This window comes from Sesamum indicum, linkage group LG6 (assembly GCF_000512975.1).
Source record: "Sesamum indicum cultivar Zhongzhi No. 13 linkage group LG6, S_indicum_v1.0, whole genome shotgun sequence".
NCBI classification, from domain to species: Eukaryota; Viridiplantae; Streptophyta; class Magnoliopsida; order Lamiales; family Pedaliaceae; genus Sesamum; species Sesamum indicum.
This window is the reverse complement of record NC_026150.1, coordinates 17,585,543-17,601,056: the sequence shown is the minus strand read 5'-3', so window position 1 is coordinate 17,601,056 and position 15,514 is coordinate 17,585,543. Positions and strand designations below refer to the sequence as shown.

Here is a 15,514-nt window from a genome sequence, read left to right as displayed (position 1 = left end):
GATTAAAATTTAAATATACATGTTATTCATAAAGGTTGCATATTATTAATTAACAAAAGCTTTTAATTTAAATCTTTTAATGAAAATAGAAGAATTTTGTTAAGGATTTTGAAATTAAACACAAATCTTAATATATATGTTTGATATATAGAAATTGAATGATAATCGAAGAACAAAAGATAATCTGTATTGTGTAGATGGATTATAATTATAGCCTTACCAGAAGTCCTCATAGTGATGGGGCCAAAGCTGCTTAGCATGCTCGCCGGCAGACCCCATAATGGTGAACCCCTCATGCCACATTAACTTGGAGAAAAACGGCGATATCCGAGCCACCCCGTACCCGGTGGCCCCGCTAGGCGAACGCAGCGCCTTAAGCTTCCATTCAGCCGGAAGGGCAAAGAGCCGCCGTGTGTGCTCCACAACGTCATCGACAAGACTTGACGGGACGTCATGGTTCGTGACTTGAAACATTCCCCACCTCCGGCAAGCATTTCCCATGAGCTCCACGACGTTTGGAGCTCGTAGGTCAATAACGGGGATTGTTGTTGATAATTCATTCACACGTATCTGATATGCACATGAAAATTCGTCCGTCTGAGTCCATGCGTGAGAGTCGGGGAGTTCGTGGATGGTGTCGAAATCAAGAGGGATAATGTGTTTGGGTTGGAGATGAGTGTCCCTAAAGACTTGGGAGAGAGAAGTTGCCATTTTTGCAACTACGTTTGAGAAATTGAGAAACCCTTTTTATAACTCTACGTCTGTTTGTTTCTTTGTCGTTGCTTTTGCTCTTGCTTTTGTTAGTGTGCGACACAAAGATCGATTTATATGTATATATTTGATTTTTTTTTCTTATTTTTAATTCGTTTTACACGTGGCATTGGGCGGCCGTATGGACTGAGTGTTGTCTTCAAGCGTTTTTGGAACTTTTGAGGCTGTCACGACAAACGTTTGGGGCAGTTGAATCAAGTTCTGGTGTTCGTACACCACCACCATCATCATTCCACCAGAAAGAAATTTCTTTTGCCGAGTATATATATCTATAGTAATATATTATTAAACATATTATATGTTTATTTTTTACTCTTTATTATTTATGTGTGACGCGGCAATACTAAATTCTAAACTATTAATTACACTACTGTAAAAAAAAAATTAAGTTTTCGCTACACAATAAATGATCACGGCTTAAAAACCATGATAAATCAATATTATTAACTACATTAAAAAGAATCAAAGTAAAAACTTAAGTTTTTACCATAATTAGTCAATATCCATTATGATTTCTAGCAATAGCCAAAACATTTGCCATGATTTTGGACAAGGCTAACGTTTTGACTACATTTGAAGAAATTATGGACAATAATCGTTGCGGAGCCGTAGTTAATTTGTATTTTCATAATTTTTTTTGCTATAATAACTTACCGTAACGAAAAATCATATTTTTTCTAGTATACCATTAAGTATGAATAATTATTGATTTATTTCAAATGATTTACATCATCTTTTAATACTAAATATGTTATTTTGTTTATCATATACTTTCACTCATATTCATCACATGTTCGGCTTTTAATTATATATTAATTTTTATTTTTAAAATCTGTATTTTGTCTATGTGATTATATGTGCTCAAATATTGTGTGTCATGATAGTTAGTATAAATTTAAATGTATGATGAGTACTTCTACACTTTGTTATATATTATTATTAATGGAATAATTAACTATAATGCAACAAAACATTATAAATAATTTTTTAACAAATGTGAAAAAGAAAATAAAACGATTTGACATATATATATATATACATACTATCTGCATATACGATGATATCAGTATTTTTACTCAATTTTCTTATAATTTATAGAGGTTGGACATTTGTTGTAAATTTTCAGTTCTGGGGTTGAAAATGTAAATAGAGATGAAGGAAACATTAATTTGTATCATGATTATGTGTCAACTTATATCAATGTTTATCATCAGCTGATGATAAGATAATCAAGAATGGTGCACAAAGGCTGGCTGCAGGCTACCAAAATATAGGTGTTTAAATAAGACAAAGATAAAAACAGTGTGTATGTGTGTGTGTGTGTGTGAGAGAGAGAGAGAGAGAGAGGGGGGGCTAATATTCCATTCCATCCCCATTTGCTACACTCAGTAAACGACGGAAAGATTTGGGATGTCATTGTTTCCTGTTGTCAACAAGAAAATTTCAATTAAAAAAACGTTATACCACTTTTTGTCTTTTCCAAAAAGATTAGTTTAGCCAGAGTGGATTTTGTCCTCAAATAAAAACACCACTCCATTCTAAATAAGACAAAGATAAAAACAGTGTGTATGTGTGTGTGTGTGTGTGAGAGAGAGAGAGAGAGAGAGGGGGGGCTAATATTCCATTCCATCCCCATTTGCTACACTCAGTAAACGACGGAAAGATTTGGGATGTCATTGTTTCCTGTTGTCAACAAGAAAATTTCAATTAAAAAAACGTTATACCACTTTTTGTCTTTTCCAAAAAGATTAGTTTAGCCAGAGTGGATTTTGTCCTCAAATAAAAACACCACTCCATTCTCCATTCTCCACTCTCCACTCAATCAATCAATAAATCCAACATCCACCAAAAAATAATAGTTTAGGGGTTGATTGATTTAGACATATTGTACGTATTTTTAATGTATCGATTTTGATTTAGATATACTATACGTATTTTATGATTGAAGTGTTTTTGCTGCGATCAATTTTAGAATATTTTCTTTTACCATAATTGGAATTGAACTGTGTGATGGAAACCTAATCAACTCAACATTAACGTCTCTGTCCTCTTGCCATATATATAGAACCTGGTATATATCTACTTCTATTTAGTATGATCAAACTGCTACAAGCACGGGAAGAAATGTGTATTGTTAATTGATGATTGGATTTGGTAGTCATATTGTTCAAATACAACTACTCCTATTTTGATTTAGGGGTGTGTGACGAGTTGAGTTCGTAAGTCGGCTGAATTTTGAGCGTGTCTTATGACAAAATAACATGCAAGTATTTTGATAATGTGATATATAAAATATTTTCAATACTTTATTAATTGTATTACTACTAAATTAATTAGTAGTTAGTAATTTATAACAATAAATTAAAATATTATACTATATATTTAATACTTTCTATAATTAATATAATAATATTTAATATTATTTATTTATAACAATATAATTTTATTAAAAAAATATACAAATGATGAATTTCAAATTTCACCAACAATTTTTAATTTTATTAAAAGAATATGCATTCTCTCATTCTCTTGCTTTCTCACAAGTCACGACTCTAAATCCCATTCCTTAATTCTCACGACATTCGCCAATTTCGTTCTCCCCAAATCTAAATCCTAAAACCCTAGCCCCAACCCAACTATTGCAAGCTCCAATCCATCTACCAGCGGCGACGAGAGCCCGAACAGGTTTGCCATTTCTTCTCATATTCTTTGTCTCACCGTCGGCTTGTGTATGGGCACCGTTTGTTGTTGTCAGTATTGTGGATGGGGGCCGTTTGCTGTGGTGTATGGGTTCCGTTTGCTGTTGTGTATGAAGTTAGGGGTTGCACTTATTGAAAATACTTTATTTGCCAAGATTAGGTTAGGGGTAGCAGGGTGCTGGTTCTTACTTTTGAGGTTTAGTTTAACATTCAATTATTTCTCTCTTTCTCTCTAATTGACTCTTTAAAATGTGGAAAAAAAATGCATTATCTTTGTCATTGTAAGTGATCATTGTTTCACAAAATAAAAAAACCATAGTCTGCATCTTCGCATTTGTGTCTGTTGGCCCTTGAGATTATTTTGCCCATGTCTGATTCCGAACGTGTCCCCAATTTTTCCCGTTTATGTTGGCCCATGAATTTTGATTTTTCCCATTTACGAACTCAAGCTCGAGCTCAGCAAATTGTTTAGTTCGGGCTTGCTGAGCTCGAGCTCGAGTTCATTACATATGAATCGAGCTCGAACAATAAGAGCTCATCGAGCTTGAGCCAAAAAAAAATAAAAAATGGTCGAGCTCGGCTCGTTTACACCCCTAGATATAACCAGTGTTCGATAATATTGGTTAGAGCTCAGTAACTGGTAGCTGGAGTGGCTATCTTATTCCTTCACATACCTGCAATTAATCTGTTTGTTTCCCTCTCTTTTGGTTACGTTCTCTTTCCATTTCTTCCCTTTTCCTCACTCTTCTTCTCTTCTAACTCATCCCTTTCTTCCTTCTAGTTCAACCCAGGAATCAGTGCCTTACCAAATACCCCGCCCAACGCTGGCACCATATTCCCAAGCTCCGCCGCCGGTTGAATTTTTTCCCCTGCTCACATCGCAACTGGCTGCCGAGCCTAATTTACACATACACGCAGGCAACACACCCCTTGGTGGTTCTGGTGTGATATGGATAGCGCAAAACAAAACAAAATTAGAAAGTTTGAGGAATTCGTTGACCGGCGCTTGAAACCTGATCTTGTGCATGCTATTGCTCAACGGTAAACAAACACCCCGCCATCCCCTTAGGGCCTATTTGAGGTGTCATATTCGTTTGCTATTCTACATTTGATTCATACGCCGTACACAGTTTTCTTTTCAACCCATGTTTCAGTTCTGGCCCTTGGTTCTGCACTTCTGCTTTCTTCTGGTTTCTGTTTTAGGCTTTTATTTTCAGCAGTAAAAATAGCTGTTTTTGTCATGCTTCTGCTTTATGAAAGTCATGAGGATGGGAGGAGAATAGAACTATTGCAGCAATGGCAATGCCTGTATCAATGGATTTTTTTCAGAAAAGATTCAAATGATTGATTTCTTCCAGTTATTTCGCAGGGACAAAGTCTTTGAGCAACAGAAGATTTTGTATCCTATTTCGTTCGATTTACCGCATATGTTATTTTGGTATATTGTTGCTTCAAATCAGGCTGCAGAATCAGATAGTTGAATATAGCATTGCTAACCTAACAGTTTATAATTTTGTATGCTCCAGAGTTTTGTCAAGTTTTATTGTAATTGCATTGCTTTTCTTAACTTGACTCCTTGTAGCTCTGATCTTAGAAGAAACATTGAAAATTTGGAGAAGAACAGTGTTACCAGTCTGAGGACGCTGGTCAACCTTGGTTCTGAAGTTTATATGCAAGCTGATGTGTATGCCTTCATACCCCCTTTAAATGTCCTCAGTGATGGTTAGACTATCATTTTATTATTGAAGTTTTTTTTAGCTTCTATGAAACCACTGCTGTGAAGTTTTCCAGATCAGGGGACACTAAAATGTTGTAAGGGAAGGCTATTTAACCATTATTAAGACAAAGCCTGTGCTACACTTAGTTCATGCCTCACGGGTAAAGAAGCTCACAACATAACTTGCTAAATGAACTCCAAAATCTCATAACCAGAATGAAAATCTGTGACCTCAAGAATTTATTTATTTAGAATGATTTATTGGTAGAAATAACCTGTAAATGAAGTGAAGTAACAGAGAATAAATATATTGAGAATTCAGGAGAATTTTTTCCGTGTTTATAAAGAGTGACTAAAAGGTATGATACTAAGCAAAATGTGGAAGGACCATGAATCGATCTGTACCAAGGTTGTTGATTTTTAAGTGAATGAATGAAGTTAATGTCAATCTACATATGGTTGCTTGTGTTTGCAAATTTTCAGGCCAGATACGCGGCATATATTTGTAGATGTTGGACTTGGATTCCATGTGGAGTTTACCTGGTCTGAAGCTCTAAACTTCATAGCTGCCAGGGAAGAAAAGTTATCCAGGTAGGTCTACTGATAAACCCCAAGGACTCTGAATGCATAGGATTAGAAGATGATAACTAAGCTGATTTTGTCCAAAAATCGATATAATTCCTTGGTGTTGTATGAAATTTGATATTGACAATCTTGTCCTGTTTTGCCAATGACATCCACGGACCTCTCTTAAACTCTCCACACTGACCATTTATTAAAAAATGAAGCATCCAACACTTGCTTCCCTCATTTTCCTACTGTTGAAGTTGGCTTCCATTTTTAATGTCATGTTTGATAGGTGCATGCATTTTGTCATCATGTTTTCATTTTTAGTATTCGTTGTGATATATTAACAGGAGAAGATCCAATTATATTGGAGGAATCGGATGAATTTTTTGTAAGTTCTTGAAAATATATTGATGTGTTATGTTGAAACAGAAACAGGTGACTAAGCATGTAGGTGGGTGCTAATTAGCTTTTGATTAACTTAAGAGTTCTCCATATACTTAGAAGGCCATGAGTCTGAAAGAGGCCTGGGATGTTGCTTGAATTTCTTTCTGTCTTTTCTTTTTTTTTTGTCCCTGTGTATTTATTCTTTCTTTTAGGTGGATTTGGTAGTAACAGGGACCTGGGGGATTGAATGCATCAATAGAAAGTAGTACTTGCTTCATGATAGTAATGTCTTAGTTTTGGTTAACAGGATTTTTGAAGCTGTTATGGGTGGGATCAGTCTTAAATGCTGTAGTTACTCTCTTATGTTCTTTTCTTCGAAGCATCAGTTGCATCCAAAAATGACTCTGGGATTTTTATTCGATAGCATAATATAAGCCAAGCTGATATTTACTTTCGTATGGCATAATGCTATTTACTTTCACGCAATTAACTAAATTTCCATTTTTCCGTGTAGGCAAATAGAAGAGTACACTAGCCTGATTGCATCAATAAAAGCTCAGATTAAGATGGTAATTTTGCCGCTCCCCTTTTCACTATTCATACTTTAGTCATGCCTCCAGTTTACGTCAATATCCAAAATATGTACCCAATAAGAACATCTTTAATATTTATGCTTGAGAGAAAACCTTACACTATACTAGATGCTCTCATTGAATCAATAGTCAGCTAAAAGAACATTGAAATTTCAATATGAGTATGTAACTTGAGTTGTGAACTTGAAGCACTCAGATGGTTTGCAAGTTTGTTGACAACAGATTCGTTGCAGGTATGTGAAGGAATAAGAGAGCTACTCCAGCTACCAGTTACTGAGCTCTAACCAATATCATCGAACTCTGGGGACATTTCCCGCCCAAATTTTGGCCTTGCTCACTGAAATCCCATTATTCAGATCATGAGATTAGGGGACTCGAAACATCTGATCATATGTCTGACGACAGTTCATTTGAAATTTTGTACTATACAAGTCATTATCATGGTTGCCTGTCTTAAGCTCTCAAGATAGCATTGGCAACATGCAGCTACAACTTATACTGAAAATATCCAGAACTAAATTTTCTTTCATATTAATTTTGATCTATTATCTAGTTAATTTAATTTTATGAAATAAATATAATAAAATGTTTTAAATTGAATACACACGAGGAGTAGGCTTCGAATCACTTGTAAAAATAATTGAATACTATACTATATTAACTATACTGCTGTCTAATTATCATTTTATTTCATATATATAAATATTATGGAATTATAAGCGGGGAAGAATGAATGAGTAGTTGATGGAACTGGACAAAATCCTCGAACAGTCTCATCTCTGCGCTCCATCGTCTTCTCTCTCACTCTCTCTCTTATACATCTCCTTCCTCTGCCATCGATCATGGCTACCCATAGCCTAAACCTCTGTGGAGTACTCTCCGAAACCAAGCGTATAATCAACGCTTACTCCCGTCATTTCTTGGCCCTCTCTGTTCTCTTTCTCCTCCCTCTCTCCTTCTCTCTCATCGTCTACCCTTCTCTTTCACGCTCCCCTTCAACTGTTTCCAATTATCACCAATCCCTTTACTTCTTTTCTTCGCCCGAACCAGATATCCCCCAAATTGAAAAATCCCGTCTCCTTCTCCCACTTCTTTACGGGCTCTTTGTTCTCCTTTTCTCCCTTTGCGCTACCGCCTCTGTCACCTACAGCACCTTCCACGGATTCTACGGCAGGCCCGTGAAGTTTGTTTCCTCAATTAAGTCTATTCTCTTTTCGTTTTTCCCCCTGGCTGCGACCCAGATCCTCACCCAGATAATTGTGGGATTGATTGCCTTTGCTTTTGGGGGTTTCACGGTGTTGGTGTATAGTGGATTTGCTTTATTCGGGGTTGAAATCGACTACGAGAATGTATATTTTCGGGGCTTTGTTATCTTGATCGTTGTTTTGCTTGTGGGTTTATTGATTTACTTGCAGGTGGAGTGGTATTTGTCGAATGTGGTGGTGGTTGTGGAATCGCAATGGGGTTTGGCACCCTTGAAAAGGAGCTCGTATTTGGTGAAAGGGATGAGACGGGTTGCGTTTTCCATGATTATGTTGTTCGGAGTATTGCTTGGTCTGTTGGCTATGTCGTGCTCTAGTTTGGTGCCTGATGTGGGTGGAATTAGAGAGGGCTGGGTTAGCTGGGCATTCATTTTTCAGACGGTTGTTTACACGGGTTTTATGACAATTTTGATGCTTTACGGTATAGCTGCAAACGCCGTGTTGTTCATGTATTGCAAAGCCTTGCACGGAGAGTTGGCATTTGAGATTGCAGAAGAATTTGCACGGGAGTATGTGAGCTTGCCTTTTGATGATGGGAAGGTTCCTCATGTTGTTTATGTCGTCTAACTGCAGGATGAGCTTGAGGTTAGCAGCTTAACCTTGTTAAAAGAAAAGCTGCTTTTGGCATGTGCCGCTGTTGTTTCTATTACTCCTTTAGAAGATTAAGAATGTATATGTATAAAAAGATATTATACAAAGGATCTAGACACATGAAAATTCTAGACTTGGTACTTAAAGAAAATTTTTGTCCTGTGGCTGTAACGGAATGTTTGGTAATTCAGTGTCTCATCTCAGTTTTTAGATATCAATGGATCTGTTTTGTGTTAGATAAGAAGATATGTGCAATCTTGCTACTTAGAAAATTTTGAATTTGCATGTATTGATCATGATAAATGCTTCTTAAATAAATGAGTATACAATCGCTCAACTACTGTCATTTTATCGGGAGAATAACACTGATTTTCATGTATTCGCTACCAGGTTAAAAAGTCTAATGCAAGCTAAATTATTGAATAAGTAATAGGTTTTACAGACAAGTGGTTGGCACTTTACACAGTTCTTCTACCTTATAATTCTGACATAGATTGCCCTGGCCACATTGAAATTGTTAGAAATAGATAAACTTTGTTTTCCACAGAATGGATGTCGAACTTTCTCGTTGTGATAACTGATGTTCCATATCTTTATTAAGAAGACAGCATGCGGACTGAGTTGTGCTCAAACTTCACAAACTTTGTGTCTTATAGTAATCTCCATGAAGCTGTTGCCAATGGATTCCTTGTATTGTGTAGAGAGCGAGTGATATGGAATATATACATATATACTTGTATGAACGATCTAACGTTGCTTACAGTGTTGATGTAGTACCCAAATTCGTTGGTGTTGAGAAGTTGTTTGGAGCTCTGGTTTCACGTTATGCTCCACCTGTGAGCATTCAGTTTTTGCCCTTCTCTGGTGGTTTTAATCAGCCCAACTGTAGTCATATGTTGATTTGAATGTAAAGACGGTACACTTACTAATCTGTATGGACTATGGACTGCTTGTATACCAACTTTATGGGACTAGTTCACTTGCATTCACAGCTACCCTTCAAAATGCAGAGTGTGCTTTCTTCTTGTTGTTCAGGTCTTACTGCTGCATTTGGATTAGAATTTTTCATAAATATTTTATTATATTTCAATCAGAAGCTATATTATATTGTGGGCTCGGGGTGCTTTGCTTCAAATTGGATCACCCACCATTAATTAATAGCAAGCATCTCAGAATAGTTAGGGGGATTGTATTAAAAAATCCTAAGTTGGTTCACGAGACGATCTATGTATGTTTTTTAGTATGAAATAATGATCAGACAAGATTCAGTTCAGTTAGAGAGGTACCAATGTCATATGCCATCATCTACAAAACATATATTGGGTATGGTTTGGTTCAAATGCTTTAGGTTCTTGTTCTCAAGAACAGCATTAATTTATTAATTATTAATGCAAAATAAAGGCACAGCCACCACCTCTACAACATAATTCAGCCAAAACCAAACTACTATGTATTAATTGATTTAGTCTGAACCCAAAATAATGTCTTTCTTTTACTCTCTTGGGATGATGTCTTTCGTATACACTACTCAACATGTTGGTGCTTGTGTAAGAAACAAAAGTATTGTTTGAATATGGATATTCCCTAAGGATGTTTTAGTTTAATAGTTAAAGTTGATATTTTGTAAATAATTTAAAAGATTTTGGGTTCACGCCTTATCGATTGTTTGGATACTTGCTAATTATGCAATTATGTAAATACCGCTGCTATTTAGAAAAAATAAAAATAAAAATGAACATGAAAAATCTAATCGCTAATCATGACAATGACTAATCAACTAATAACAAAAAATAATGATAATTAAGTAAGAATAATAATAAAGTATAGAATAGAGCAATCAAACTTGTGGTTAGGAGTTCAATGACAAATATTAAAGATTATTAGTTTTTATTAACAGATAAGTCCAACAAGCTGGCTCCGGAAACATCACAAAAGGAAAATCTTGCTATTCCATTCTTTATAATATAATTTTTTATCTAGGATTTTTCCAAGATGGTACAACCACAGGCTTCATCAATTGAATTCCATCATCATCATCATTATTATTAGTATATAATTGCACAAGTTATTAAGTACTATATAGCTAAATAAATTAGTGAAAATAGCATAAAATGGTCCCGCAAACACACACGGTAAGAATTTACCCAATTCTCATTAAATTAAGTGTTATGCGCCAATTATTGTTGATTTATAATGCATGTAAATAAAATGACAGGACCTATCCTATGTTTTTAATTAAATTAAAACTTAGTGATATTTAAATAAGATATTATCTGTAGCCTTTGTTAAGTCTTTAAATCTTTACCAAATTTTTTAATTTTTGGGTGGAGATGGGAATAACTTAATTTCTTCAATGGGTTGGTAGAGTGAGGACATAAATAAAAATTTGTTGGCTCTACGGCCCCAAGTTTAAGCTCAAACCTATACTGAATCAACATTCCTCCGGCACCGAGTTTGGCTGCTTGAAGTACTCTTACTCTTGCACTCGCAGCATATCGAGAAAATCGTTGCAAGAAACTTGAATGCACGATTCTGGAAATCAGGCCTCCATGATGAGCGGCTAGTAGTTGAGAACCTCAGGTCCTCAATCACCAGAGCTGAAACCTCGGTGTGTCTCCCCTTTGTCGGACGGTCTCCCATGCAACTCCCGCAATATAGCAATGCCCGCATCATTGTCACCACCACTAGGCATGCGGTTTTCTCCAGAGGATGGCTTAGCTGCCAAGTTAGGCTTATAGGTTGTAGACCAAGAACCTCCATTTGATCCGGCTAAGGCCATTATAACGTCTGCCTGATGTGGATTAGAAAGAATGCGGAGAGATACAATCAGCAATACTGAATGCAAAGGTAAATAAACGCAGTTCTAAAGCTTGTGGGCAGACCAACTTCAACAAAATTAAGTTTTCATTTGCTGGCAAAACATTACACAGCTGTTTAGTCAATGCAGCAACACAGTTAACTTTGTATCTTTGAATTTTGGGGAACATGCATGTTTTTGAGAGCAAGAAAAAGGGATCCTGCTTCATGGCTGAGAAATTGTAGTTTTATCTAAATTACACCTACACTGTTTTCTTGAGGTGGAATTTGTCTCCTGCAGTGACAGATGTTTGACAGGCTTTGAGGTGGTTGCGTTACCTTATCTGTGCCAAGACTCCACGGGTAGAGTTGTCAGGAATTGGGTGTGATGAACTTGGTGGATTAAAAGGGTAAACACACAACAGAGATGAAAAGCTCCTATCCTAGGAAATCTAGTTAAATTTTGGATTTCACCAATCAAAGTTAATATCTGACATTTCATCACCTTTGAAGTGGAAAACTGCTAGAGGAAAGAAATTCCGGTATTTTTCCAATAAAATCATCTATGATACACAAATAGTACATAGTAAAGTTACACCACCTAAAGAAGAATGAAACCACGTCACGGGAACACCAGCTTCTTCACTAATACAGAATTATCCACAACAAACTAGACATCATCAATTCTCGTGAAGTGTTAAGTTTAAAAACGAATTTGTCTGAGGTGTGCAGATAAAAAAGCAGAGTAGTAAACTTAAATGCAACCAAAAGATGTTGAGAGAATCTGTACGAGAATCTCATGAGAATTGTGAGATCGATGGACAAAGATCATATAAAGCTATTCTCATTAAGAACTGTGGAAATCAATGTATTCTTCTGCTGCCCCTTTTCTCAATATACTTTGTTCTTTTCGCTTATGAAACTATCAACAAGTCCAAGAAGAGCACTAAGTCTTCTCTTTATTGAGCAAGCTATCTTTGATCATCCTGCCATTAAATACTAAAATGGATTTGTAACTTTTTTGTGTTGTGCTGAAAAGAATAGTTTTCACATGCAGACTATTTTTAACCCTGAAACATATCTATTACGGTGACTTAAACAGAAGAGCTATTTCATAATAACATCATATGCTTTAACATTTTCTATCCCACAAACCCTGATCAGGATGGCAATAGTTGCCTAGTCAAGTTTTGTAAAATCCATCAGCATGATGCAATCAATCCTTTCTACAAGTTTACTCTCCTACCGCAAAGCAAAGCACAGCACAAGCCATCTGATAATTGTCTAACACTCTTATTGTTAGGCAGCATACAAGCACCACACATTGTCTCGAAAGCAGAGTATAGATACATGTGGTTGGAAAATGATGGTTGTTTTCAGTTGGAAAATATAGAGTTCTGAAGAAATTGCTGTAGTGAAAGACATCATTGGATGTCAAAATTTCTTCAGATTCATTTTATATGGGTTTCTGCATGAGCAACATGCACATGAGACTTGTAGGTTTAGTAATGGGTTCAATTGATTTCCTGGGCAGTTATTTAGCATGTCTCTTGTTTCAGTTCTTCTTTTCCTTATTGCCTTGATCCCTCTCTCATTGTTTAAAGATTTTAAGCTCTTATGTGTTTTGACAAGCAAAGAAAATGCAAGGACTTAGTTACAACGGAAATATAATTTTTGAAGCATATTGCCAACTAGAGCTATGGTAGAGATAGAGAGCAAGCTGCTAATTCCCACTGTAGTTTCTTTATTTGAGAAATGTGAATAATTTTTCAAGTCAACAACATGCCATTAGGAAAACCAAACAAAAAAGGTTTTGGACATACAGTTGTGGCATTTCGTAATTCACATCCAAGCAACCAAATAAGAAAAGCAACCCTTCATTTCACATATAAAAACAAAAATTTAGGCAATCTTTCACTTCATCAATTTGATAAATCAGTAAGATACTCCAAGAAGACACAGGAACTGACCTTATTTGGATGAACATTGTCAAAAACATGTGCTTGACCGCCATAGAATATAGTCATTTGACGACCAGAGGATTCTGTTCCACGCTGACTGTTACAAAATTAATAAAAATATAGCTCGTCAAGGGGGTCTAGAATTTCAGGGTAATTTCTCAGGCATGAAACAGAAACTAGAACCTGAGTCCTGAATTAACCTGTGCGTAGTAGAAGACTCTGGTTCAGAAATGCAAACACCGGACTTCTGTTTACCACTGCGTATGAGCACCCCTGCAGGCTGTCTCCCAGAGATAGCTCCAGTTGCGTTGATTGAGCTCAAAATTCTAGATCCTTTAATCCCGGTCCTAGATCCTTCATCAGCTGCTGTCTGAGATATGAGAGAAGGGCCTACATTCGTGTCTTTAAACCTATTCGATGGGGTTTGATAGCCAAATGGCATGCCCTGACCACTACGTGGAGGGTAATGCAACACTGGGCCAGGATTTACAGCTGTAGCTCTATCCCATTTGGAAGGGTTCATATCAGTTCTACCACCAGTTGAAGATTGAGATATAAAAGAGGCTGAAATTGGCCGCATTTGATGCATACAAAAGGATGTTTCCTCGTCATGCGTCCGTCTCAGTCGCTCTCCCCCTGAATATCGCAGCAGCTGAGATTGAATAAAACTCCTAATATTAGAGAAAGCTGTGAACATCATAGAAATGAGATGACAGCAAGAATCTTTATTAATATCCTGAAAGTAGATTTAAGAGGTCTCAACTGGTATTCTCTGAAGATGGGATGGCAAGAAAGTATGAAACAGAAAAGAAAAGAACACACCTTAGTCAAAAGCGGGCTGTCTTGTGAATCTCCTTGGCCTTGTGGAAATTTATCTCTTGACGACATCATAAAAGAATCAGAGTTGCTTCGTTTATTCCCTGTGAATCTGTTACTACTTTCAGGCCCTGTAATATCGCCTCTTGATCCATAAAATGGTATCCCTTCCAAATGATTACTGATGTTTCTTTCTAACATAATTGATTAGAAAACTATTAAACCAGAATATCCTAAAATAGTCATCAACAATCTTAAAGACATAGCAGCATCAACACTGAGATTGAAATTTAAGTGACTTAACATTTTCGTCAAGTGCTATCACAATCTAAAATTACTATCAAGAAGTTCAACAATTATACTAATTATCACATATTTAATGTTTTTATTCACAGAAAGAAACGAAAAGGAAAAGACACCCCAAGACAGCAACTCAATTATCTGTTTCAGATATACATACACACACACAAACAGAGGAGACAGGTTCAAGGAACTACTCCACCAATGATCTCACATGAAACCACTCCATTTGCCAGAAGTACCAGTCGCCAAATCCACACAAACAGATAACAGAGATCATAAGTTAGAGAGCCCAGGGATAGATTACCAAATACCAGCAACAGAAAATTACCAATGTCGATTACAATCTCAAGTACCCATTGAAATTTGATACAAAAGATATAAGACCATCACATCAACTTGCAAAAGAGAACCAAAACCACACTAAAAGCACAAAAACGTCCTAAGGAAATTTCACGAACATACACAAATACAGGTGCAGAATCAAAACAAGAAAGAAGGGGAAAGAACTGAGAAAGACATCTCCTCACCAGAACCCAGATCAGAAGTAGCAGACGGCGACACTTCTGGCGGCTTCCGGCCACCGCCAACGACCGGCGGAGCAGATTCTTGGCCTTGGCCCTTGTTACCAAGAAAATCATGAAAAGTAGTGGGCTTTCCTTCAGTATCACCACCGGCATTAATACTGACATTTTGTTTGTCATTTTTACCATTGCCGTGAGCATGAGCCATGTATATTTGACAGCGATGTTAGTTATATATGTTGCATCAGAAGTAAAGGTCCCATTTTTAACATTTTCACAACACCATCATCACCAACTTCATGAAGCTCAGCTCAGAGCTAAGGCAAGAGACTTCACCAAAAATCTAAAAGAAAATTACAAAGAATTGAAGCGGTTAATACTCTGGGTTCGTAGCTTGAAGGGCTTCAAGAAAGCTAAAGTGAAAAGTCATTGTTAGCTAGAAAAGAGGAAACACTTGAGGAGGGAGCACGAATTTCAGGAAAAAAGAAGGAAAAATGATCTCACTATCACAGTGTTTTTTTAAGGTGGGG

At 36.5% G+C, this 15,514-nt stretch overlaps 4 protein-coding genes across 5 annotated transcripts; 2 read left to right on the top strand and 2 right to left on the bottom strand.

The window, feature by feature from the left end:
* LOC105165066 (gibberellin 3-beta-dioxygenase 1-like) lies at positions 217-711 on the bottom strand. The gene has a single exon (XM_011083941.1). The coding sequence runs from the start codon at positions 709-711 to the stop codon at positions 217-219; it is 495 nt and encodes a 164-aa protein (XP_011082243.1).
* On the top strand, positions 3,294-7,275 carry LOC105164812 (protein UXT homolog). Its single transcript, XM_011083593.2, has 7 exons — positions 3,294-3,456; positions 4,252-4,511; positions 4,840-4,869; positions 5,053-5,154; positions 5,671-5,778; positions 6,656-6,710; positions 6,968-7,275. The coding sequence occupies exons 2-7, from the start codon at positions 4,420-4,422 to the stop codon at positions 7,016-7,018; spliced, it is 438 nt and encodes a 145-aa protein (XP_011081895.1). The 5' UTR covers positions 3,294-3,456; positions 4,252-4,419; the 3' UTR covers positions 7,019-7,275.
* Positions 7,444-9,582, top strand: LOC105164811. Of its 2 annotated transcripts, none has more exons than XM_020694697.1 (2): positions 7,444-8,581; positions 9,362-9,582. In XM_020694697.1, exon 1 carries the CDS (start codon positions 7,577-7,579, stop codon positions 8,561-8,563), a length of 987 nt encoding a protein of 328 aa, XP_020550356.1. In that variant the 5' UTR covers positions 7,444-7,576; the 3' UTR covers positions 8,564-8,581; positions 9,362-9,582. The 2 variants fall into 2 exon arrangements, with proteins under 2 accessions (XP_020550356.1, XP_011081894.1); XM_011083592.2 differs by having other exon boundaries at positions 9,351-9,582.
* On the bottom strand, positions 10,921-15,508 carry LOC105164810 (protein TIFY 8). Its single transcript, XM_011083591.2, has 5 exons — positions 14,991-15,508; positions 14,167-14,354; positions 13,545-13,996; positions 13,354-13,441; positions 10,921-11,378 (listed from the first exon to the last, which is right to left on the bottom strand). The coding sequence occupies exons 1-5, from the start codon at positions 15,190-15,192 to the stop codon at positions 11,172-11,174; spliced, it is 1,137 nt and encodes a 378-aa protein (XP_011081893.1). The 5' UTR covers positions 15,193-15,508; the 3' UTR covers positions 10,921-11,171.

Bases quoted from the DNA above. Each gene is read 5' to 3' on its own strand.
- LOC105165066 (XM_011083941.1), bottom strand. From the start codon at position 711: ATGGCAACTTCTCTCTCCCAAGTCTTTAGGGACACTCATCTCCAACCC.
- LOC105164812 (XM_011083593.2), top strand. From the start codon at position 4,420: ATGGATAGCGCAAAACAAAACAAAATTAGAAAGTTTGAGGAATTCGTT. The intron at 5,779-6,655 runs GTAGGTCTACTG...TTTTCCGTGTAG, and splicing joins AGGGAAGAAAAGTTATCCAG to GCAAATAGAAGAGTACACTA. The intron at 6,711-6,967 runs GTAATTTTGCCG...GATTCGTTGCAG, and splicing joins TAAAAGCTCAGATTAAGATG to GTATGTGAAGGAATAAGAGA.
- LOC105164811 (XM_020694697.1), top strand. From the start codon at position 7,577: ATGGCTACCCATAGCCTAAACCTCTGTGGAGTACTCTCCGAAACCAAG.
- LOC105164810 (XM_011083591.2), bottom strand. From the start codon at position 15,192: ATGGCTCATGCTCACGGCAATGGTAAAAATGACAAACAAAATGTCAGT. The intron at 14,355-14,990 runs GTGAGGAGATGT...CAATTATGTTAG, and splicing joins TACTTCTGATCTGGGTTCTG to AAAGAAACATCAGTAATCAT. The intron at 13,442-13,544 runs GTTAATTCAGGA...ATTTTGTAACAG, and splicing joins GAGTCTTCTACTACGCACAG to TCAGCGTGGAACAGAATCCT.